This window comes from Thermobia domestica, chromosome 5 (genome assembly GCF_964235325.1).
Source record: "Thermobia domestica chromosome 5, izTheDome1.hap1.1, whole genome shotgun sequence".
In the NCBI taxonomy this organism is placed as follows: Eukaryota; Metazoa; Arthropoda; class Insecta; order Zygentoma; family Lepismatidae; genus Thermobia; species Thermobia domestica.
Window position 1 is genome coordinate 318,656,130 of NC_137458.1, and position 25,226 is coordinate 318,681,355.

A 25,226-nucleotide genomic window follows, 5' to 3' on the forward strand; every position below is an offset into this window, starting at 1 on the left:
AGTTCAAAAATTCATAACTAAATCTGATATGCGTTTTATGTGTATGTAGACTGCAACTACCCAGAGAACACGTAAGTGTACGGCACATGTGCATTTGCGTGGATGAAGCACATTTAAATAACCCGTGCTTAAGCCGCTGTGTGCACATGTGCATTTGCACGGCTACTGCACATGTGTATGACACGTCTATAATACTTTTATTTACATTCTCCTAGTATTTAAAACATGATGTTAAATGGTAGTTGTCGTTTCTCCTCCAGGCGGTGTTATGGAGACTTTTCGAGGAATGACAGTTGAATGACTGTAAAAACTCCGCTGAACTAGGATATAAGATCAAAAGGTAGCAGCATTGTACTGATGTAACTACTGTCAGACAGTTCATAGGTTTAAAAAATTATTTTTGTGACCGATTACAGCAGATGTTGCGTTATTTGTCACTGGGCAAAGATGTCAAATATACTACCTAAAGCTTTGCTCCTTGCAAATAATAAACTTCAAAAGTAAAATTCTCACTGACAATTATTAGTTGCTTCTGATATATTTGGAAGGTGATGTGTTTGGTGTTATATATGCTGTCACAACGTAAGACACCAAATATATAAACTTTTTTTTCGTTGCATCTCGAATATGCTTTGACATCACCTCTGCACTATACGGAAATCACCTATATCCTACATGTAAATCATCGGGGTACTGCGTGTAAATCACCTCTGTCCTACATGTAAATTACCTGTGCACTACATGTAAATCGAATACGTGCTACCTGTGCGGTAGGTGTAAATCACTTGTGCAAGACGTGTACATGCACACTGCACATGTACTGCGCACGTGAAGATGTTGAATAGGACCTGTGACGCATAAGTGCATCACATGTACAGGCGTGCATTTATACAGGTAAGGCACATGTTGCATCCGTGCAATTGTACATGTACTTTACGTGGATTGTGTTGTCTGGGTAACGAGGGAACATGTAAAATATGTATGTACAAAGCTCCCATGAGTGCTCTTTCTGTTAAGAAAACAAAGAAACAGTTCCCCATGAGTATACGAGAAATTAAAATTTCGCATTTTTTCATAAAGCCTGTCTAATTTAGGTGTACCCTCGGAAAAGATGCGAAACATACTTCGGTTCCACCTCCGCCAACTTCTGACGAAGGACCCCCCCCCCCCCCTTTTGCTTATGGAAAAGAAGTGAATGACCTCAGCTGTGTTGCTAATTTGTCATTCAGTCATTTGGTCTTGAGTGAAGATCGTAGGCTACTTATATTGCCTAAGACAGAGTACAGCGAAGTCCGTGAAATAATTCATTGTAGCAACCTTACCCGCATCCAACTATTGAAAGATCTCGGCTGTAGCAACTTGTCTTTCAAGGGACGTATGGGAAAACATCGACTGCAGCGCCATAAGGGACACAGTTGAAATAGAAAGGCTCTAGTATAACTGGATATGAGATTTTGCTTTGGGGTAACGGTAGTCAAGCACATGATGTCCTAGTTTTGCAAAAGATTAGGTTTATTATGCCTGACATTCAGATTCCATGCGCTCATACGAAGAGAGAACAAGTTTCATCTTGATATGATAAATAAAGGAAATAAACTGTTTTCTCACACAGTTTCCTCTTGAATGCGAATTCAGTGATATTAATAGTGAAAATATGCACGACTGGACCGAGAATCGAGCCTGCGACTCCAGTTTATCATACCTATATGTCAACCACTATGCTATCCTGTCTGTTCCCCCTGATCAACCAAACTTTTTCTCACTCTTAAGATCAGTTCCAGCTACTTAAGTACGCAGTGATTAAGTTAACTGCACGGTAAGCCGAGGACCCGGATTCAATTTCCGGTCCAATTATATATATGAGTATTATTGAATATCAATGTTCCTACCTTCTTTTATTTAATTATTTATTTCTGCAATTTTACTTTGAGCCAAGTGCTAAGAAATCTAACAAATTGTTGTTCCAATTTTCTGTTCGATAAATTCAACTTGTCTTCGCAACATTAAGATCTAAATTTGAGGTTTCCTCTTTTGAACCGATACACACCTTGTAAATACTTGAGCAAACCACACAATTCTGCATTTTTAAAACACTACGAAGCATAAATGAAATACTGTTCAATAAAATGAAATCAGGATAACAATAATAATATATTTGTAAGAGATTTTTTTTTTATTTTAACTTTGGATCAGTACTATGAACTGGATGTCTATATTGGTTTATTTAAAAATTAAGCATAAAACCACATAATACACAAGAAATCAGCTCAACATATTTAATCCCCCCAAAAAAGAAATGAAAAGAATTATCTGCTAAACAGACTATAGATTTTTATATATGTATAAAAAGGCTAGAAAATTACAAAATTTAAAAAATGGTACACAGCCTGTTATTAACTTACTATGAAATTGTACAAGTTTCTCCCTCCAGTATTATATAAAAAGGCCTATTTATAAATACTATGTTGGCACACTTCAGAAACAGATCATAGGCAGCATTAATATATCTTGTAGATCTCCATCTTTAATTAATACATTAAAATCAAGATTTCAATTATTTATCTATTTAAAGTGCTTGCAATATTAAGTGAACGCAAATAAAATGCTATTCTGGAATACACTGAGGGAATCGTTACTATTACATAGAAGCTACCCGCGAAATTTTATTTTAAAAATTCCTACTTCATGTATAGGAAATCCTTTTGGAATAAAATTACCATACATACTTATTTTAATTTGGAAACATCTTTATATAAATTAACATTTTGGCAGTGGAACAAGTTCCGCACGCTAGCTACTCGCAAACTCATATTGATTTTCTCCTTCAAAAGACAAACGAGAAATATATTCATAGTTCTGCACATTAAATACAATCAACATCTTCGTTATTCATTAAAATTCTAGATATATATGAGATTTTACTGAAACATTCCAATGGTTCCATTACTCATTCGTACTTACTGTTACTGGAATGCCTTCTACACATTCAATTTCTCCTTCACAGTTTAGAAGGATGACTCACATAACGATATCTATACATATTTAAAAAAAAAAATACAAAACAGTATTAACACTGAAATTGCTGTGAATACAATAACACAGTAAGCAATCTATTTATATTATAAGGCACTTGTCACTTATCAAAACAGAAATTCGCACATTTGCAATTTTTCCACCAATAAACAGTTTTAAGAATACGACTACAGTCTTCAAATGCACAGTGTTTAGCTTCTCTTTTTCATGTGTACACAATAAACTACTAAAAACAACTGATATTCTCCCTTTGAGTTTACACACCAATCACAGACCACTTTTATTCCTTGGCTATCTTGGGATCTTTCCGTAAAGTCTTCTCATCTGGTGGTGCGTCTGGGAAGAGGTCGGTGATCCTGTAGCGCTCTGTCCTGTAGTCAATGAAAGAACTTCCACCACGTTTCGGATTACTCCCTGTTCGTGACAGCTCAGCCGATGGCCTTTTAATCCAATAACCTGCTTAATGAAGAAAAAAATATTCGTAGAATCCAAAGCAATATGAAATAACATACTGTTATAAATCGAGATATATCTACAATGTAAACGTATAATATGGTAACACGCTTAGGAATTTTTAAGGATCATTTCATGTATTTATGCTTTCGCATTTCCTCCTGCAGTCTAAAAATTGAACTGAAAGAAATTATCACAGGGAACAGAATTTAAAGTAGACGAAAGTTCTAGCCACTGACTTTCTTTAAAAAGCCATGTACTTTTCGGCTGCCTACCCACTAGGATATTGTAAGCCGCTCATGTGAACCTGTAGTGTGAAGGCATTGAATACTTCTGAGCCGCTCAAAAGATCGTGATACTAAAATGGCAGCTATGCTAGAGCCAGAAGCTGTAGATTTAATCTTGGCGATAAATTTCAAGAAAGAAAAAAAAAAAAAAAAAAAGGAAAAGAAGATATAAAACAATGTGGATTCATCCTATAATTTGATCAAGACTGGAAGAATCTTCATTTTACAGTCTGTTTCGTAAACTGAGAAAAGATGAAAAAAAATTCAATTACTTCAGGATGTCTATACCTTCGTTTGACAAACTGTATAATAGTATAAAGTATGTATTTCATCAGTTACATCAAAATAAGAACATTTTCAACATCAAATATTTGTACACCTTTCTCAATTTCAACTGAGTTTACGATCACGTGTGAAGGGCTCTCATAAGACTGAGTTTTATTTTCTTCCCCGCCAGTAGCCCGTTCGAACCAGTTACTGGCAGGATGATGATCTTCAGAGCAGCTCAGAGCCGCGGCTCACTTGCACCCAAGCGCATGTGCGAAGGCGTACATTTAAGACAACGTAAAACTAGCAGCTGCAGCTCACAGGATCCTAGTGTGAAGGCTACCTTCTCCTTAACCAAACGAGTACATCTAACAAATGTCAATTTTAAAGAAAAGTTCAACATTCATCTAAAGCATCCGAGTACAATTCAATAACAGATGTTTCGGCAATACGATTTCGCCATTATCAGTGCTTTTTATTTGTTTATTTATTTAGGTTGCGCGAAAAACTACATTTTTGACAAATGTGTGTCTGTAGAAACATTGATTGAGAGTTTGTAGAACACCACTCTTGTGCTTCCTTGACATAATTTGTTTCTTCCCTTTACATATAACCAGACTTGGAAGTGAACAAACATCGACATATTGTGCATCTGTACACACACTAAGATCATTAAATCGTTCCACATTACTTCACTCGTGGATAGCGTAATATGTCGAACTTTATTCATTTCAAATGCGGATGCAGGTAACAGGAAGACAATACAGGATATAAAGTAAGGAAACACAAGAACAATACTTTACTATTCCATCGAGATTTATCAAAAATGCAGTTCTTCAAGCAATGTAAACTGATGATGGCGAAAGCTTATCACTGCAATGTCCGCGATTGGATTGTTATTTGGACCCTTTTAGGTGAGTATTAAATTTCAACTAATTGTTGCGCTCGAGCCCTCAGCCCACTGTACAGAATACGTTAAAATTGTGTTTAATTACGAGCTCTCATTGTTTACATTTATTATTATTTTACTTTGCACACCAATTATTAATGCTCAAATCTAAATATCCTTATGGCCTTTGTCTTAATAAAACGCAAAGCACGCAACAACATCATTACCCATTTTCAAACATGAATCCTTTTCACAATTAAATCGAAAAAATACAGTTTAAACTACAAAATTAAATCGGTACAATATATTATTGTAGGAATACATAAATACTAATCTTAAAATCTGAACATGGTTACTGCATTTGTCCTCGTTTGAAATAACTAAATGGAAACACTGCAGCTTTTAAATTGCAATTAAATCGTTACAAAGTTAAAATTTTTCATAATACAAACTTTGCTTCTAATAGACTTAAATTTGACTTAAACTACTCGCTGTGCAAAATAGTACATTTATTGTTAATAATTCTTACAATAAACATACGGGAATTGTTTTGCTCAGAGAGTAGTTTTAAATCAAAACTAAAGTTTTAAACTGCAAATTGCCTGCACACTAGTGACATCTATTGGTGTAACTATTTACTATTTAAAATTAGCGTGACACACTAATATGCCTTCTTTTTATATAAAAAAAAGACTGATATGCATTATTATGAATGGCGTAGTCTATTTCAATTCGAGCCGAAGGGTTACCTTGATAGTCTCATATGTTATTGGATTTAAAATTCAGGACAATTTTGTTTTGTCCAAAAATTTTTGTCGATTTTCGGAAAAATATTAAAGTACTCTATTTCTGGAACGTTGCTTTTTGATTTATTTGAAACAATAATTTGCTGATTAAAATATTCTCCGTTCTCAAATATGTGTCCAAGTTCTGGTGTCTTCTGAAATTTGTTTTGAAATATAATTTTCAAAAATTTTGATTGTTTTTTTTTTTAATTGCTAATCAGTACTATACAGTACTATATTCCCTAAAAAGGAGAACTTTCCTTTTGAGTTTAACAGGTTTATAAACAATGTTTTAACTTCCGCGATTAATGTACTAATTGCAATGTTTTATTATTTTTTTTTTTTCTCAGATACACCAATCCCAAAAATTCTGAGAATTGTACAGGAGCTGTATCTCTACATATCCTGAAAAGACCACGTCACTTTGGTTCTGGAATTTTTCATAATGACTTTGGAGAAAAAAAGAAAAAAATCTGTCCAATGTGCTCGATGTGATGGAATAAAAACTATAAATTAAACAAAGTTGCAACTAGTGAAATTCTTCTGAATTTTCTTTACATAGGACCTTCCAAATCATGAAAGGTCTTCTGAACCATCCACATTATTCCAGAATGTAACAAAAAACCTTCTCCAATTATCCAGATAATTCTGTGTGCTTGGACTAGCATATAAAAGAGACGCCACATGAATTCAGAGTTCAGTTGTCAACAGGCAAAGAGAGTAGTTCACCAAATTTGTGGTTCAACAGTACTTGTAAGCTTTTGTGAGAATCCAGCTGATTGAGTTGTAAGATGTTTTGTGAAAAGAACAGTTTGAGGGCCACAGGAAAGTGAAGTGTGTTGACTATCTGCATGAAGCAGATGTTCAAATTACAGTCATTTTATCTGGAAGGTAAAAGGGACTGTTCTTACCAAAGCGTGAACAAAAATCCATGGTCACTTAAACAGTTGCAGGAGAAAAAAATGCTGAAACTGAAAATATACATGATTCGCAGCATTAACGAAACGTTCAGGAAGGAATATTCAGTATTCTACATTACCAGGGTTCGAAAAAATCCACTCGCCTGCTCGGCAATGGCGAGTACTTTTTTTTTTTTTTTTCCCCATTTGGCGAGTAGACACTGTGACTGCAAAATGGTCAAGCTAATAGATTTTTTGGGCTGGCTAGTACTTGCTCTAACACGATTTTTCAAGCCCTGTACATTGCAAGATAAAAATTTTATGCACTACGACTTAAGTAAGTGGTATCACACCCACCTAGACATGTCTGTATGTATTGTGCCAATATTTTAGCTTTGCGTGGGAATTATGCACAACTTACTTAAAAGCGTGATATATGACATCTTGGGCGAGTTCTGTAATCTGATATACAGTCAGAAACAATATTAAATATAGGTTGGAGCTATTATTTTTTATACCTCCAACCTATACTTAATATTGTTTCTGACTGCTCAACGAGAGACCTTTTGTTTCAGGAATGTGGTGACTGCCCTGGAAAGGGAAAACTCACCTTACAGACATTTGGTCTGGAAAACGTAACAGACGACTCTTGTGAGGTTACATATGGAATATGGGAGGAAAATACACTTATTAAGAAAACTATTGCCATTGATATCTATTGACGAACTTAGGAAATGCATAGTGAAAGCAGTATCACACCAATGTCTGTAGAAATTGCAAGAACAACACATTGCACAAGTGAAGGGACATGTAGAGGTTGAACAACTATGTTTAATGCTTCACTGTGATCTTGCTGAGAACTGTTTACTGAGAACAACGCTATCACTAAAGTTATGACCAAACAAGAGCACTAGTGTTGCACTTATAAGTGCTGACAGAGGACATGACTCAAAGACATTTATTGTTGGCGATACGCAAAATTCAACAACCGCAATCACAGGCAGAAGTTTTTTTTCTTTCTTTCTTTCTTTTTTTTTTTTTTTTCCTCAGCCACTTCAAAAATCGCTATTAACTGTCTGAACTGACGAAGTTCCTTGTGCCACTGGAGTGGGTATACAGTGCTGCTGGTTATGGGAAGGGGCTTTGCGATGGTATAGATGTCCTGCTGAAGCACCATGTTAAAAAACGATCATTTCAATCTAAGTACAGCTGTAAATCAGAATGTCGTGGATTTTACAAGAGTAGAAAGTCATACACATCAACCCTAATCCTATTCTCCAAAGAGGAAGCTAAAGAATTCCGCCAACAGAAAATAGAAGAATGGTCTAAGCAAAGAACCCCTGTGAAAGGAATTCAGAAGTCACATGTCTAGATTCACCAGTAATGGACAAACTTTATTTGTTCAACCAAGATATAGGGAACGGCAAGAGAATATTCAGATTCACAACCTACAAAGAATGATGTTCATGGTCCGTGTGTATGACTAACTAGTGGTTTGCAGAGGTTATAGCTACCAACATAAATATCCACCTGCAATACAGGAATACTATCACAGCTGCTCAGTTCCAATTCGCGATGTTTTCAAGATTGTGGGTGCTCCAGTTCCTATTGGTTCAACAGGATGACATCACTCAATATCAAAGCAAGATACAGTTTTAGAAACTTCTTAAAAACCTTGGGGGAGGTATGGAAAATTGACCTATTAACCTTCTCCTCCCGCTACATGGTAGTAAAACAAACATTTTCTCCGAAATCCGGTGTTGCCAAGAAATTCAAGCTAGCTGACAATTTTCGACCAGAGGGGTGAGTACGTATTCCTCTGTCACTTGAGAAAGGTTTTGGCGAAAAAGAAAAAAAAAAAAAAAAAAAAAGTAGCGTGGAAACTCCGAATGGTTTGTGTTGTTTTGTTATTTGACACTTTGAGTGAAAAAATCTTCCTTCTTCCTTTGGAGAGGAACAAAATTCAAACTGGACGGCAGCTCTCGGCAAAAATAGGGGGGTGAGCAAAAGCTGATCTTCTCAGTCATATGAATATGGAATGGAATGTCTCAAATGTTTTGGCGAAGAAAAAAGTAGTCTGGAAACTCCGAGTGCTTGATGTTGCTGTTATTTGCCACTTTCAACCTGCTTTCAACAGAATATTTCTTTTTCCATTGAGACGGAATGATCTATATATGCAGGCAAATTGGTCAGTGTTTGTTTATTTCCCCCTTCTCTATATAGAAAGAAAGAACCCAATGTGTAAGCCATTAATCACAGTGTAATGGGGACCAAAGCTATGGCAACGTCGTTGAACATAAGTTAAGTTACAATGTCACTAGTAAGAGGATATGATTGTTCGGGCAGTTCCGATTACCACCCACTAAGGCTTTTTAAGATCCTGCCAGTTCTCTACTGATGCTCTTGAACACGTTTTTAGTTCACTGAGTTGTTAATTTCAGTTCTAAGCAGAGTGCATAGAAGTGGTATGTCCTGGTATGTTTTAGAACGTCATAAATATATATATATATATATATATTGGAAGTTTTTCCATATCTGAAAGCTGCGTCTGTTATTTATCTTTATGTAGGATTTAAAAATGCCATGTCAAATAAGACTAGATGTTAATTTCATGAGACCACTATATGAGAATGTAATCAGGAAAACTAGTTTAATGTACGGGAAAATTTTCAATTGTTTACATAAATCCTCTTCAATTCTGTCAATCTGTTAGTCGAAGTTTTAGATTACACAACCAATTCTAGCTTAGTTCTTACAAGTAATTTGTATAAATACATATTCTATCGTTCTGAAATAATAAATAAATAAGTAAATAATGCCTATTGTTCTTTCTTGCTGTTTGCATGATAGCATTCATGTGACAACAAAATATTAACCTATCAAATGTGAGTCCCAGATATTTCATAATGTCTGTCTTTTTTTTTTTTTTTTTTTTTTTTTTTCTATTCCCACACTATTGACCTCGTATTAGTAACAATGTTGGGTTTACGGGTCTTCACTACAGCGAAATTAAACTGCCGCTAATTTTAAAATTTTTCTGTAATATCTTCAAAACAAATGAAAATATTTGAAAAGCAGAAACGTAGTGAACTAGACAATACGATTTTACATGTGATTCCGTTATCACAACTCATCTATCTGCCTTCGATTTGCAACTGTAGATAAATTTAGCATTTTTTGAGGGTTCTGTAAATAGCGGCATACCAAAAGCAGGTAGGTGAATTGTGGTATAGGTACCACATGCAAAATGGTATTGTCTAGTTCACCACGTTTCTGCTTTTCGAATATTTTTATTTGTTTTGAAGATATTACAGAAAAACTCTAAAATTAGCGGTAGTTTAATTTCGCTGTAATGAAGACCCTTAAGTTATATACGTCTCCGTAGGAAATAGTTGTCATACTCGTAATTAACTACTCTTTACTAGTTACCATTATTAACATAGCTGCTACCGTTGGAATTAACTATTATTATTAATAATAATAATAATATTTCAGATATGCTACATTTTTTAGACCTGAGCCTTTATTGTACGTGAAGTTAAAATCAAAGGTCATGTCACAGACCCAAAACAAACTCTTGGCTCCCCAAGTGGGGGTTAGTCTGTGTTTAATAATAACAGCAAATTAATAATGTTTATAATAGAATGTGAAAGAAACAAGTTTTAAAAAAAAATTAAACTACGTTAACATGTTAAAATAATTAAAAGAACCTAATCAATCATCCACTTTGTACTCCCATTTGTTTAACTGGACGAACCCAGACCTAAAGAAAAAGTTTTCTGCCCAAATATAATCAGTGGGAAATTTTAATATTATAGAAATTGACCCCCCTTCCCTCTTAGAAATGTAATTTTCAAGACGCTGAAACATACATTTTATTACTTTTAGTTAAAAGTTGAAATACCGAGCTTCACGCATCCAGCTTAAGCAAATCCTACTTTACTTTATAAATATTTTCTGAATACGTAATGAGGAATTCTAACATTAAAGAAAGTTCACCCTTTGTTCTTTCCCTTTTGTGTGTTGAATTTCCATTTTTTTTTTCTTTCAGTGGAAACTTTGTATGCCAAGTTTCATTATACTAGCTTCAGAGATTTACGAGATACACTACTCTTAAAAAAACTTACCTCACCCTTTTTACGATACATATTTCCAAAAATTCTTATATCCTGCTTTCGTAAGAAAATTATTTTTTTAAATTAAAATTTAACGACTCTACTTGTAATAGTATGCCCAGAAAGTCACTTATCTTAACTCTTTTATATAAGAGTAGAGAATATAAACACAGTCAAATTCATTGACTTTCATGAACAGTTCCCGATTTCTTTTAACTTATTCGTACATTTTCCACAAGCTGTGGTTTTAAATTCACACACTGTCAAGTCTCAGGTTTCAAAAAGGTAACAAACTGAAAATATATGTATTTAAGTACGTGTGTAGTATGTATATATTTATTCTTATTGAAGCTTTCGTAATTTGGAAATATACCTTTGGTTTGCTTTTAATATTTAAAAAGCCTACTTCCCTAAAAACGTTTGCAGGCTATACCCCTAAATGACTATGTATTGGTTTCTTCAAACGTATTGATGTTGCTTATTACATTAGTAATTTAACGTTATTTGTTGATTTTTTTTTTTCTGGCTTATACATATCAACTCTATCAAAACACACTGTGAAATATAGGAACTGTCTGCGTTCTTAATATATATAGTAGGGATGTCCATTTCCGAAAAAAGTTTTCCGGAAAAAATATTTTCATTTTTTTCCGGAAAAGGTGGCCATCCCTAATATATAGTCGGTATTTAGTGTTCACTTGTTAAATATCTAGTGAGCTTTTGTCGTAATTGAGCAAATTTGGTGGGCTTTTGTCCTACTCTTAATAAAATACACTCCATAGTGTATTATATAGATAGATATATTGCAATTCTGAATGCTTGCTTGGATTCAGAAAAGTCTGGTAAAATATGCTTTTTAAACATTTTTACTTAACTGTTTGTTTAGGAACTTGTCATGGGATTCTCGTATCTCATTTGAAAGAAACGAATTTCTTAATTATATAATTAATTCTTAGAATGAAATAAGTTATTTAATGTAATTCATGTATAACTGCAGAACAGGTAATGATAATAATAACTTTAGTAGTACAAATAACTGTTACCGTTGGAATTAGCTACGTTCGTAATATTATTGCCAACTAGTTACTGAATCGTGGCAATTTCGTGTGGTGGTGGCGAATTTCAGAACTAAAGTAGGTGAATGAAAAAGGCACAAGACTTAAAATTTAGGTAAAGTGCCTATATTTTTAGGACTAATGCTGTTTCGGACTTATGAATGTTACCCACTGATATGACTGGACTCTATATTATCTCAACTACGAACTAGCGTAGAGGAAGCTACTCAAATGGTGATATGGATAGATCTACCAATTCCACCATTTACTCAATAGTAATAGCCTTTTTTTTCTATCTCTCTCTCCAATATATGTACCGCTAATGTTAGTACAAACTGAATTACTAGTAACTTTTTTTAAAAATTGTTTTTTGTGTTGTTTCTGACTTATTCCTCTTAATCAGCACGTCCCATAACGACTCAAGAGACATTAAAAAACATACACACAAAGGTTATTGTTATATGTTGGAAAAAAATAATACAATTGGGAAATGTTGGCGACTATACAATTTACGCAATATCTTTTTAATTACCGTTGTTGAGACACAAGAATATAGTGCGAAGATCATGTTGTGGAGAAGGATTTAAATCAGTGTGTGCTTCCGAGAATGAATGATTGAATGTTCCATACAAAATATCGGAAGGAAAACTGAAAGAACATTAATAAGTAAGTATTTTGATGATATATATTAAAGAAACATCTTCCGACAGTTACGCTTGTCGCCTTTAGTAGATCGGATCTACTTATTGAAAATTCTTCTCACATCTCTAGTGTAGATAGTAACATCTTGCAGTTGATTGCAAATTCAGAACTGACGCAAGATGAGATCAGTAATCTTTGAAAGCAAGTGTTATTTATTCTTCAAAATTCCGCCATGTGAGAACTGGCTTCCTGATATACTCGAGCTTAATAATGCCTCTAAGAGTGAAGAGACCAGCTGCTCCAACAGAGCTCGCCTCTTATCTTACAATTTTTAGTACTGAACTCGCAATTAATTACAAGACACTACATACATCAGGAATATAAGAATTTTCAACATTAAATCCAAGCTACTGAGAAGACAGGCGTTAATGTCTAAAACTGTTATGGCACGTCTACACTTGACCAAATTTGTCAATATATTTTGTATGTGCTCATGTTGACAACATTCTGCTCAAGTTCATGAACAAATTACTATATTTTTAACACGAAAATTGATAAACAGAGGTTTATGGCATGGAACATTATACATATTTACACAACATGTACAAGAAAATTGTATCTACGAATTTCCGTAGTTCATTTTTGGAAAACTGTTCATTGTAGCCTATCGTAACTTGAGTATATTTTGAGCAATACCTTTATTAAAAAATATTAACATGTAACTGCTTCGTAGAATGAAAACGTAGGACAACGAACTTTGAATCAGGAAGTAGTAGTAACTAAAATGAAATTAATTTGTAAAGAAGAAAAAAATGCAAAGTAAGCTAATGCACACCTGTAATATGCTTGTAACATACGGAAGCGTTATGGAACTGCACTCTGTAGTTTCATGCGTTTTCAAGGAATTCTGAGTGAATCCACAAGTTGCCAAAAACTTAACTGATGAATACACAGTGAGTAGGAACTCAGGTGAAAACCCTCTGCTTTCGAAACCAGGAAGAAAGAAACAAAAATCAAACAAAAACAGACACTGAACTCATATAAATAGTTAAATTGGAAATGACCAAGGGTCTTTCACCTTTAGTCATTCGTTTTGGTAATTCGCTTTTAGTCATTAGTCTTGGCTTTCGTCTTGTCAACATCATCATGGTCATCGTCTAGCCAGTCTCTTGTCTGTGATCTTAGTCTTTGGACTTGGTTATACACTGGATCACCAACCTCAAACTAAAAATGAAATGAAATCTTTAAGTTTTACGTCCCACGGTTATGCCGGTTAGGCTAAAGGAGACGGTGATGATGAGAGATGGGTGAAATGGTGGAATGAAGAAAGTGGGAGGAAACGGGAGAACCCCGAGAAAACCCACGAGCACGGTGTAACCTCAAACTAAGAAGTTCAGTTAGACCAAGATGGGAAAAGAGTGAACTACTACCAACCAGTGTAGAGACAACAACGACTCATCCATCAACCTTAGAGAGGATTATTACAGCAGAAATTAAGCAGGAGTTTTCGAAAAGCAAAATCAAATTTATTCATATGTCTTGGTTCATATAGTGTTATCTAATAATGGTAAACTGTGGATTCACTAGGACAAACTGAAAACACTGATATCTAAAACTAAGAAACCAGAATTAAAAATTCTCAAACATTAAAATCTTTCTTTAATTAAACTTACCACATAGTAATTAAATGTGCTTTAGAGTGTTTTGTTTTATCACTCACAAAGGAGTGTGAGTGGTACTCGCTTCTTCTCACTGTATAACATTTAAAACTTATAACTAACCACCAGTGAGGGGAAGGCAACAACTGAACGAAAATCACTTATTTGTAGTGCCTCTTTCAACGAATAATGATTGAATTGGCTTACTTTAACAAATAAGAGGGACAATAGTCTCATTTCCTGAGAAAAATCACTAATTTTCCTTGATTTCCAGGTTAAAGCACCATTTTTCCTGATATTTGGCCTTCGTTTCATTTTCAATATTTTCCAGATTTGTAAGATCCCTGCATTAAGTACACCATTATTTTCTCTCTCTCCTTTACTTAAACAACTAAATTTGCCGCAATGACTTGAAAACCGAACTTGGTCTCTCCTATTCATCGGAATTCAAGAATTTTGAAGGCGAACCTCTTCATTAGTATGTAGCTGTCAAGGACAAACAGGGTTGGTTGCCGAAATTATACTACGAATAGAACAATCTGATTAGGATTCCTCGGGCACAGAATAGGTGTGTTAATTAATTTTAACAAAATGGCCAAATTGTACCTGTGATAAAGGTTAGATACATTTAGAATTGAAGCTGAAGAGGCAAAAAGCTATCACTATTTCAAATGAGACGTCTGGTCACATTAATCAGAAAAAATACTCGCCAAAGCACCTATAAAACAATTCAACAGCTAATTATTATCTTCAGTACACATTCCTTACGAAATCATGCTGCTTGTAGAATTACCTATTCTGATAAGTTTCCTCCAGATGTTAATGAATCTCAAATTAGACTGCCTTTAGATTCAAACTGAAAACTATTATTATGATTCCACGATTACGCCCTTTTGGCTACAAGAAGCTGATGAGGGTTCATCCGAGAAGACTGTTCTAACACGATATGAAACATTTTTTGTGAAGGAATGAGTGTGAATATAAGTAATTGCTGTCAATAAACAGCAGGGTTGGCTGTTTTAAACCAAGGTGGTTTAAAAAAAATTGTAAAAAAAGCTTTAAATCGTATGAACTGCACGGTGACGTTTTCACATATCAAACCAAACCATCTGCATTAGTTTTATCTCCTTTTCAACTTTTAAATCAAGGCGTCCCATGTTCAATTCTCGATCGAATCACAACCCGTCTTTCAAGTGTAAACCAAGTAGCGGTTCGGATGTTACTTTAAGCGAAAGTTTTCCCCTTAATAACCTAGATATTACATAAGAATGTTAATCCTAAACATACGAAAGGAAACCAAACTGTGTATTTCTACTACCTGAATGCCTATTTAAGAAAAAAAATGCTTAAGTATATTGATAAAAATTGCCAGAATTTATTGACTGCCTACGTAGCTTCCAACTTGGATTAGACTTTCAGTTTTAATTTAATTGAATGATATATATTTAATGCTTCGGCTTTAGCGTACTGATTATGATACGTTGACCATAAAATTTTACATGCCAAGCAATAACAGGATTTCTCCGTTATTGGTTTCCATTTAAACTAATAACAGGATTTTCCCAATGGCTAAGGCGGGAGTTTCCCGATTTACATATAATTCTGTATAATAGTTCCATTTGTGCAACTGTTTATCTTTTGTCCTTCTGAAATGACCCTTGACTATTATATTAACCAGTATGTAAAGATCGTATATGTAAACAATGTATTTTTATCAGGAGTTCTTCGTGAGTCGGCACTCATTGCACTTGTGCCCAATTAGTTCCGGTTTTGAGTCCAGATGGAGAACAATTACCATGGGATGTAAGCCGAGAAGCGGTTTGGATTCCGCTTTAAGCTTATGTGACCCCTCCCAGCATAACCCCGTTGTTGCATAATAACACGAAGGCGAAACAAACCTATTTCTGTAATATAAATACATAGAGCAAATGATTTAAACCAAAAACACCGGGTTCTTTGTCTGTTTTTTTTTTTCAATAAAAACTATGGTTTTTGCCAACCCTGGTAAACAGCATATTGAAATGAATCTTGAGTGATAGTGTAAGTATCGCATGTGTAAGTGTGCTCTTCTACTATCCTCGTTTATGTGTATACCCCCCATCGCTGACGCCCCCGCTCCCGCAGACGCACCCCTCGCTACCGCTCCTGCCCTGACTCAGATGGCACTCGTGCTTTTTTAGTGGCCACCTAGTACAAGTTAGTTTGTGTTTTATGTAGGGTTGTTGGAATTTTCCCTAGCCCAAAATTCCCCAGTGAGTTTTCTTTTTGGGGGGGGGGAGGTAAAACCTACATAAAAACATAATAAAACCCAAAAGAGCCCACCTCAAAAAATATACTTCAAAACTTGAACTGAAATAATAATCTTAATATGATTATAATTACTTTCTTTAATCATACGTCTTAATGTATGCCTAGTTTCAAAATTTGTTTAAAATACGTATTTAGCACCAGAAGAAAATACAATAAAAAAAAAAGTTTGAGAATCATTCATAATGAATTTTATTTGCGCTCGATCAAATTCGCTGAAACACTGTTCAACTGTAAGGAATCTTGTTTGTGCGCGCAACACAGAAAAACGGTTAAACCGTTTGGAATGAATTTTTGGATGCATTATCGTGTACCTTGAACTAGGTTTTCAATCAGGTTATTCTGATCAAAATGCGTGTTCTATGGGGAGGAGTGGATGGTCAAAATCTATGCGAAAATCTTATTATCTCACGATCCTGTCAAATTAGGAAGATGATATTTTTTCTGTAAATTTCTCACTAAAAGTGCGTGAACCCGTGTCCCAGTGTTTTTGAGAGTTTCCATTTTAAGTGGGGAAGGAGGGCATTTTTTATAATTTGAAAGCGATTTCACTTGTTGTTTCTGATCGCATCTTAAGGGGAAACGGTTAAAGTAGTTTCAAATGACTTTTTTCGCACATAATAGCACCTACCCTAAGCTGGGATTTTTATATTACTTTGATTCAAGGGCGTATCCTAGGAAAAGGAGTAGAGGAAGGCAAAGTTCGTTAAAAATAAAAAATAAAAAAAAAATCACGAGCCCGCCACGTTAGATGAAACTCGGTATATAAACTCCTCACTAAAAATAAATTAGCATGTATTAGAACGTTTTTGAAAATTTTCGTTTTAAGGGAAAGGGGCGATTTTCTACGATTCCTTTGTTACCATTGAAAGCGATGTTGCCTATTGTTTGCGATTGCATCACAGGGATACGGTCGAACAGTTTGAAATGAATTTTGGAACATAGTTCATTATTATTTACTTATTTATTTGTGTTACTTTCATCAAAGGGCACATCGTAATGGAAGTAAAGGGGGTTCAAATTTCAGCCATAAGTACAGTATCACGTGATCTCGTCAAGCTACGAAAATGTAATTCGGTATACAAATACCTCACTAAAAATAAGGGGACACATCACTTCCTGCTTTGGAAAATGTCAATTTTAAGGGAGGAATGAGGATGTTTTCTATAATTTCTTTCTTTACATTTAAATCGACGATATCTGTTGTTTGTGATCGCGTCATGGGAATGATTGAACAGCTTGAAATGAGCTTTAGAACATAGTACCTACCTCAAGCTATGATATTATCATGTAACTTTCCTTAAAGGGCGTAGGGGAAAGAGGAAGTAACTTTTCTAAAGAAGGGGGTTAAAAAATCATGCCAAAAATAGAATATCTTACTACACTTTCATTAATATGTGTATCCTACGGGGGAGAGGAGGCTCATTCTCCTTGAATCTAGCTCTTTCTGTGCAAAGAACGGGCACATCAGCTAGTATGGAATCAAAAGTAATGAGGCCACATTTCCTTTGTTTCTGTTACATACTTGGGTATTAATATAAACAGATAAAATATCTTTCTCCATGTGTCAGTTAATTACAAATAGAGAACGCTTCACTTGAAAAAGGAAATTACTGAAGATCAGGGTTTACTGGTATAAACCAGCTGGTTTTTTCAAAAAAAGAAAAAAAAAAAAAAAAAAAAAAAAAAAAATGGTTTAAACCAAAAAACGAAAAATGTTCGTAAAAGTGTAAGTGTTTGTAAAATCTTGATAAACACACATTTGTGGGTTATTACGTTTCACTCCCGTATATTATTCGTATTATATTCAGACCTAAATTCCCTATTCATTACTAAAAAAGATTATACTACAAAAGCAACTTTTTTAAAGTAAGTTTATAAATGTTTGTTTTGTGATTTTTTTGTAGTTGTTGTTATTGTTATGTAATTGCAATCAAAGAAAAATTCTAAATATTGTTTCGATTTAATGTTTACTATTGATAAAATACATCGAAATGCCGTACTTTTTGTGTGGGGGGAGGTAATACAGATCTCACGAGAGGCATTTAGTGAAATGAGATGTACCTTTGGTATCTATTTATGTATAAATGAGTCTGAGCTAAAGTGGACTCAAATAATTCGTATCTTTAATCACTTTTCTTACTGATATGCAAATTAAGTCGTTGTATTTCTTTAATTTGGACCAATAAAAGTCGTTGTTAACTAACTTGAACTAAATTAGTTCTTCTGTACTCCGTAGTACTTTGAAATTGTCCATATGTAATTCTGTATAATGGTTTCACTTGTGCAACTGTTTATCTTTTTGTCGTTCTGAAATGACTCTTGACAGTTATATTAAGAAGCATGTAAAGATCAGTACAACGTATTTTTATCAGGATTCCTTCGTGAGTGCGTCGGCAGACGTATCGCATTTGTGGCCAATTAGTCCTGGTTCCAAGTTCAAATGGGAGGACAATTTCTCTCGGATGTAACTCGAGAAGCAGTTTTTTATTCCGCTTTAAGCTCATGTGACCCCTTCCAGCATAACCCGGTTGTTGCATAATAACATCAAGGCGAAACAAACTTATTTCTGTCCATATATGATATGAATATATGGAGCAAATTATTTAAACCAAAAAAACCTGGTTTAAACCAAAAAACCCGTTTTTTTTCCCCAATAAAAATCATGGTTTTTGCCAACCCTGCTGAAGATACATCTCTATTTCTCAACATTAACAACAAGCAGATCGTGGAACTCCCTAATTCTTCTTGCGTATCTGATGGAGTATGTGAAGCACAGTACAATTATTGGGGCGTCACAAAATCTCTTAAATCGTAAAATCTATTGTAAGAAACCAAATTGGCAACTGAAAATGAATGAAAAAAAAATAATCTATTTCCAACATTACAGTTCTTAAAAATGATTTTTTTTATTTCTTTTAGAAAAGCAATATCCAATCAAGAAAGCCTTTTTTTTTTTTTTTCTTATCTTTGGCTCCTGAACTTGAGATACTATACCAGTATTTGCCTGGCGTGTTTTGAGTGAAACAGGGCGGCTGGCTCAGGGATTTGAATCATAAGTGTACGAAGGGATTTTATTCCTATTCTGTATTACATAATATTACCCACCTCTTTGTTACTCTAGAAAATTGTGTACTTTCTTTTCCAGAAACCGAAATATAAACGCGTGCCAATGGTGCAAAATGTGTCCCACGAAACGCGTATGGGACTTCACGGATTCCTTGTGCATTATTTTTTTCTTTCCTTTTTATTTCTAAGTTTAGTTAAACGTCTCATGATTATGCACCAGAGCTAAGGGAGACTGTGATGATATGAATAATAATGGTGGCATGACGAAAGTGGTAGGAAACGGGAGAACCCCAAGAAAACCCATGCACACGATGCTTGTCCATCACAAATCGTACTTGGCAGAAGCTGGGATCGAACTAGGAACCAGCGCCAGACGTGAACTACCGCGGTCCCACAAGGGAATTCCATCGTTTCATGTGTACAGTAGAACATATATGCTTAAATGGTATATTAAGTAAAAATATGGCTTTAAATATAGGCTACGTACAAAATTTACTGAAACCCAATATTACCCAATAAAACCCACTGGGCTGGGTTTTTAATAAAAACCTTGGTTTTATGCACAATTTTTTATGCCATACGTCCACACTGTATTTGTACGGAGTCTTCCTGAAGTCAATCTGCAAGTAGTAATCGAGCTTCTCATTTAGTGCATGCTCTGCTAAAAGAAATACAAAGTTGTAACTTAATCTGAAAAACTAAGAAATGTGTCAACATTTGGTAAACCGTCTGCTTGAGTAATGATACTGACGATTATTGAAAGTGAATGATTGTGAAATTAAATACTTATCCTCTTCTACCAGGAATTGAACCCAGGGTCACTTGCACCAAAGGTACACGCACTAGCCACTAGCCCTGTGGGAAGAGGTTCAGATTCAGATTTATCATTATTTCTACAGTGGAGGAAAATATTCAGAATACGTAATTCTGCAAGCAGCGTTATTTCTTAAGGAAAGCGCATTGAATATGATTACATTTTTTTTCTTCTGCCTAAAGTCAATATGTGCCTAGGTAGATGTTACGCCATCTTACATCACTGGATATACTTACAACGGTTTTTGCTCGAGTTTTATGATAAAACCCGTAGATTTGCAGACTTACTATTCAACCGGACCATATTCTAGATCATAAAATTTTAAACTTGTATTAAACGTTTGCTATAGTTTATGTTGGAGTAACTCAGAAAAATGATTGCTGTACTGGAAAGGACTTTAACAACAGGGTTTTTCCACTTGAAGGAAGGATACTCCCCCAAGCACCCTCCAGCGATCTGCTTACAAAGCATACGCCCAGCTAGCGGAAGACTATATTTGTATTAATCAAAGTTGTTCTAGAAACATTTAATATTAAGAGGCAACATGTACATATTTGGGGTTAACTTTACAATGCCCGCTCCAGCTGATATTCTTACACAGACAAGAAATTACACTCGATTAATGTCAATACAACTGTCCAAAGTTCACTAACTCTTTTCTATTATACCTTTTTAAAGCCATGCGCAGCTGAAGTGTGTATTATAAAGTTTATCCCATATTGAAAAGTCAAACTGTGCAATAGAAATGAATGAGCTTTACACGAATACGCCTTTTTCCAAAGTTCATTATGCTGTGAATTACGGTATAACAAAAGCACCAAACGAGCACTGAAGTGAATTATCCTTAATGTTCATGAAGGGCTATGTTTAGATAAAGGGGGCCACAAGTACAAAAAAGATTTACACGAGAAATAAGGTGAAGGGAAACGTAATTGGGTAAGAGTGCACTTTATGCCGAACATTCATTTGAACCGATTCCTCGGAACAGTTCAGAGATCAGTTTCCAAAAATAATCCCATGAATCGAAGCAATCCAAAAGTAAATTCTGGACAAGTTTAGCAGACTACCTAATAAGTAATCGTAACCTACCTTCACACCTGCAAACTAAGATATGCATCATGACAATGATAATAGATTAGGATTGCTAACTAAATAATCTACCACACTCACCAAGAATTTACTCTTCAATTGCCACGTACAAGGTCGTGCCGAGAAATCAATTAAGATGAAACGGTGACTATAAATTTTAAGATCTAAATGGGGGGCTACCGTCCCCCAAACCCGCCACTCAAGTACCATAAAAACATCCAAAACAATAATAATCAAACCACTACTATAAAGCTAACCTTAAGGGAAAAAAATACTTAAAAAAAACCACTCATCACTAATTATAAATCAGTGCAGCATGACGAAGAAAAATAAATTACATCTCACCAAGCCAATGGAACAACCAGCAGCAAACCTTCTCTTTCTTAAATAAGCAAATTGAAGCATCAAATTATCACAACGATAAATTAGATTTAAATTCAACCACGTATTCTCGAGACTGCGTACCACCGACTATCCACTTTTGACTACGGCGCATTCGACCAACATTAAATTTGCGTCTACCGAACAAACTCTCGTCCACCCACACTTTTACTACAATTCTCAATATTAATCAGTCGACACATCATCACCAAACAATAGGAATTCACTTCAGTACCACAAACCTATTAGGAAGAAAGAAAGGAAAAAAAAAAAAAAAAAAAAGTAATATCCGAACACCGAAACGACATCGAAGCGAGACATGTCCAACGTATAACATTCGAAAATAGAGCACCATCCCTCAGGAATACATAATAACCAATCAGGGACTTCAACACAACCACAGCACAGGAGACATCAGTGCCATCAACCGCTAAAACACCAAAACAACATTCTCATGAGGAGAAACAAAAACAGCGATTCCGTACCCGTTCCGGTGACAGGTTCTGTTCCTCCAATGCCACTTTCAGTAACAAAATCACTTATTCGGCACAAACTGCACTCTAGCCCGTAATTGATTTGCGTGTCATTTAAAAATGGAAGGAACTTCCCCAAATCAACCGACGGCCCCGAAACCGGTACCGCGACTCATAGTGAGCCATTGTAAACTACATCAGTTATGGGTATACCCACATTCAGTGACGCGCCTGCTCGCTACGAACGCACCCCTTCAGTACCGCTCGGGCCCAACTGCTGCGCTCTTGCCCTGACTCAGGTAGCATTCGCGCCTTTTAGTGACCATCTAGCAGGTTGGTTCGTGTTTTATACCATACATCCACACTGTATACTCATCACAATTACAAATAACGAACCGTAATCACTGCTAAGTGAGCAAGTCACTACCAACTGATTTGGGAGAGAAACCAAATACCCAAATGGAACCGTACATGTTGTAGAAATGTGTAATACCGAAAGCGCACATATGGGAGCGAAATTGAAATTTTTTTTTTTGACAATTAAGCTGGCCCCCTACAACTAAACATACGCTTTCGTAAATACAACAAAATAGTTCACGAAATGATAAAGGAACAAGCATGGATTAGAAACTAAACTTATTCTACTAATAAACAAATATATAAATAAATAATAAAAAATCTTTGTGAAATAGATTGTTAACTTCGATCAGTGACTAAGTAACGTTCAAAATTACCTGGAGAATGAACCGGAGCTTTGCCATTTAAAAAAACTGCACGGAGAAAGTAGAACAGGTCACATCTACAGGAGCAGCCGTTACCACAATATAAGGGAGTCCACAAAATAATAAAAAAATGGCTGTCCTTTTGCAATAAACACATCTCTGAATATGTCCCAAGTCTGTCTATTGATGTATCACACAAACCCAACAGGTAACTTCACGTCACACACGCTGCCCGGTACTATTGAACAGCTGCTTGCTTATTGTGAGTTTTAGCATTTGCTAGCAACCCAGCAATCTTTTCCAAAGCATACTGAAGGCGCCATTCCAGTCCCTGGCTGCAACCGTACTTTTCTACGAGTTTCAAACGGAAGGTTCTGAAGTTCTTGTGTTCGTCGATGAATGTGACTGCACCCATCAACGGACAAAGAATCAGTTTGGCGTGGTCGTCGAAGAAGTTGATTTGGACGGTTCCATTGGAAAGGTGCATCACGACGGCCCTTCGTGTGCGGAACCACTGCAGCAAAATTGGAACCCGAGTTAAGTCATCCCGTTCCCGGACTTCCACGGACGCACCCGCCTTCACAAGGTGATCGTTCATGTATCGCTGAAAGTACGACAATAACTTAATCTTCTTAGTCAAGGTAGAAGGGTAGTCTTCCAGTGTGTGGTAGTTTTCAGCTCCGTGCTGGTCGATGTAATGGACATTCTTTCCATTCGCTAGCAACACAACTTTGCTTGCATCATTAAAAACGACACCAATGCTATCATCACACAACTGGTAGCCAAAGCCATATTTATCAGAATAATCGACCCACTTTGAGATCCAAACCATCGGTTGGGCTGCTGGGTCTTCAGCTTCATCAATATTCAACATTTCTTTCGGCCTAGCGGACGGCTTGCTTCTTAAGAGTTCACTCAACTGTTCCCTTAAACTCAACAAATTGTGGCTGTACTCGTTTCTTCCCTTGGCACCAGCCACTTTCATGCTGGAATCACTGATAGGTTGTGTATTGGACTTCACTACAGTTTGAACGATTTCTGGCGTAGTTTGCTTATTTACATCAAGAAGAGGCTTCCTGAATCGACCACTCAGACTAGCCTTACCCAACACATCAAATCGAGGAGCCATTAAGCAACAGGAAACAGGTAGCTCATGTGGCATGTATCCATTAACGAAGAAATCATCGTCCATTACTTCTTCAATTTTAGGCCTCAGCATTGGATTAGACTGAAGCAATTTAGTAATCAGTGTTGCAGCAGACTTACTCATATCCCTAGGAATATTGTACTCGCACTTCTTAATGCGAGAATAAGTATCTTTAAGGCTATTTGTTTCAAATGGTGGCTTCCCAACGAGAAGTGTATACAATATACACCCAATAGACCAGATATCCACCTCGAAGCTATGGCCCTTTTTGGTCAATATTTCCGGTGCAATGTAATTCGGTGTTCCACACAATGTTTTCTTCCTCTCGCCGTCAAATTCGACACGAGTTGCAAGTCCAAAATCACCAATTTTCACTTGCATCTCATCGTTCAAAAACAAATTCCCCAGCTTTAAATCTCGATGAATAATCTTGTTGTTATGCAAATAATGTACACCCAACAACACTTGGTGTACAAAATACCGAGCTTCAGGTTCAGTTACAGCTCGTCTTCTTTTCTGTAGTTCCATTAGCGATCTCTTCCTGCACAACTCGAGGATAATATACACATTTTTCGAATCTTCGAAATGACTGTGGAAACCGACAATGTGTTTATGTGATAAGCTTTGGTGAATGGCAATTTCCTGCGTGATTTTTTCTTTCTGATGGTGCTTCAACAACAAACTTTTCGACACTACTTTTCCCGCATACACACTGCCTGTTTTCGTATCGATCATTTCGAAGCATTTTGCAAAACCGCCCTTTCCGAAAAATTTTCCACGTCGATAAGACACTTGAGAATGGGGGTCGACAACTAAGTCGGGAATTTCTACAGCTTTGTTATCTTTCGCCATTTCGTTAATTCACTTTCACAAACACTCGCGTCCGCACACGCTAAAAAGCGAGTCCAAAAGCTACAGAAACACCACAATAAAATAGTGGAAGAACAATTAAACACTCAGCATACGAACGCTTCAATACCACACTTCCCAACCGTCATTCACGATTCACTCCTATAACGGCGCTCAGCATTTAAAATGTGGAATGCTGGGAATGAAAAATGGCAGCTTGCAACAGAAAACAAGTGAAGGTGCACTCACGCACATCGCACAACGCAACAATTTTATATTTATTTTTGTGTTC

General features: G+C 35.7%; 2 protein-coding genes across 2 annotated transcripts in view; both read right to left on the reverse strand.

The window, feature by feature from the left end:
* Positions 1-2,154: 2,154 nt before the first annotated feature.
* LOC145686811 (uncharacterized) overlaps positions 2,155-25,226 on the reverse strand; it is a 99,946-nt gene continuing 76,874 nt past the window's right edge. Inside the window, exon 3 of the mRNA XM_081760501.1 lies at positions 2,155-3,489. Within this exon, the coding sequence (XP_081616627.1) occupies positions 3,314-3,489 (176 nt within the window). The 3' untranslated portion in view covers positions 2,155-3,313. The remainder of the gene's footprint in view (positions 3,490-25,226) is intronic.
* polo (Serine/threonine-protein kinase polo) lies at positions 3,356-25,119 on the reverse strand. Its single transcript, XM_081760500.1, has 2 exons — positions 22,951-25,119; positions 3,356-3,492 (listed from the first exon to the last, which is right to left on the reverse strand). Exon 1 carries the CDS (start codon positions 24,935-24,937, stop codon positions 23,177-23,179), a length of 1,761 nt encoding a protein of 586 aa, XP_081616626.1. The 5' UTR covers positions 24,938-25,119; the 3' UTR covers positions 3,356-3,492; positions 22,951-23,176.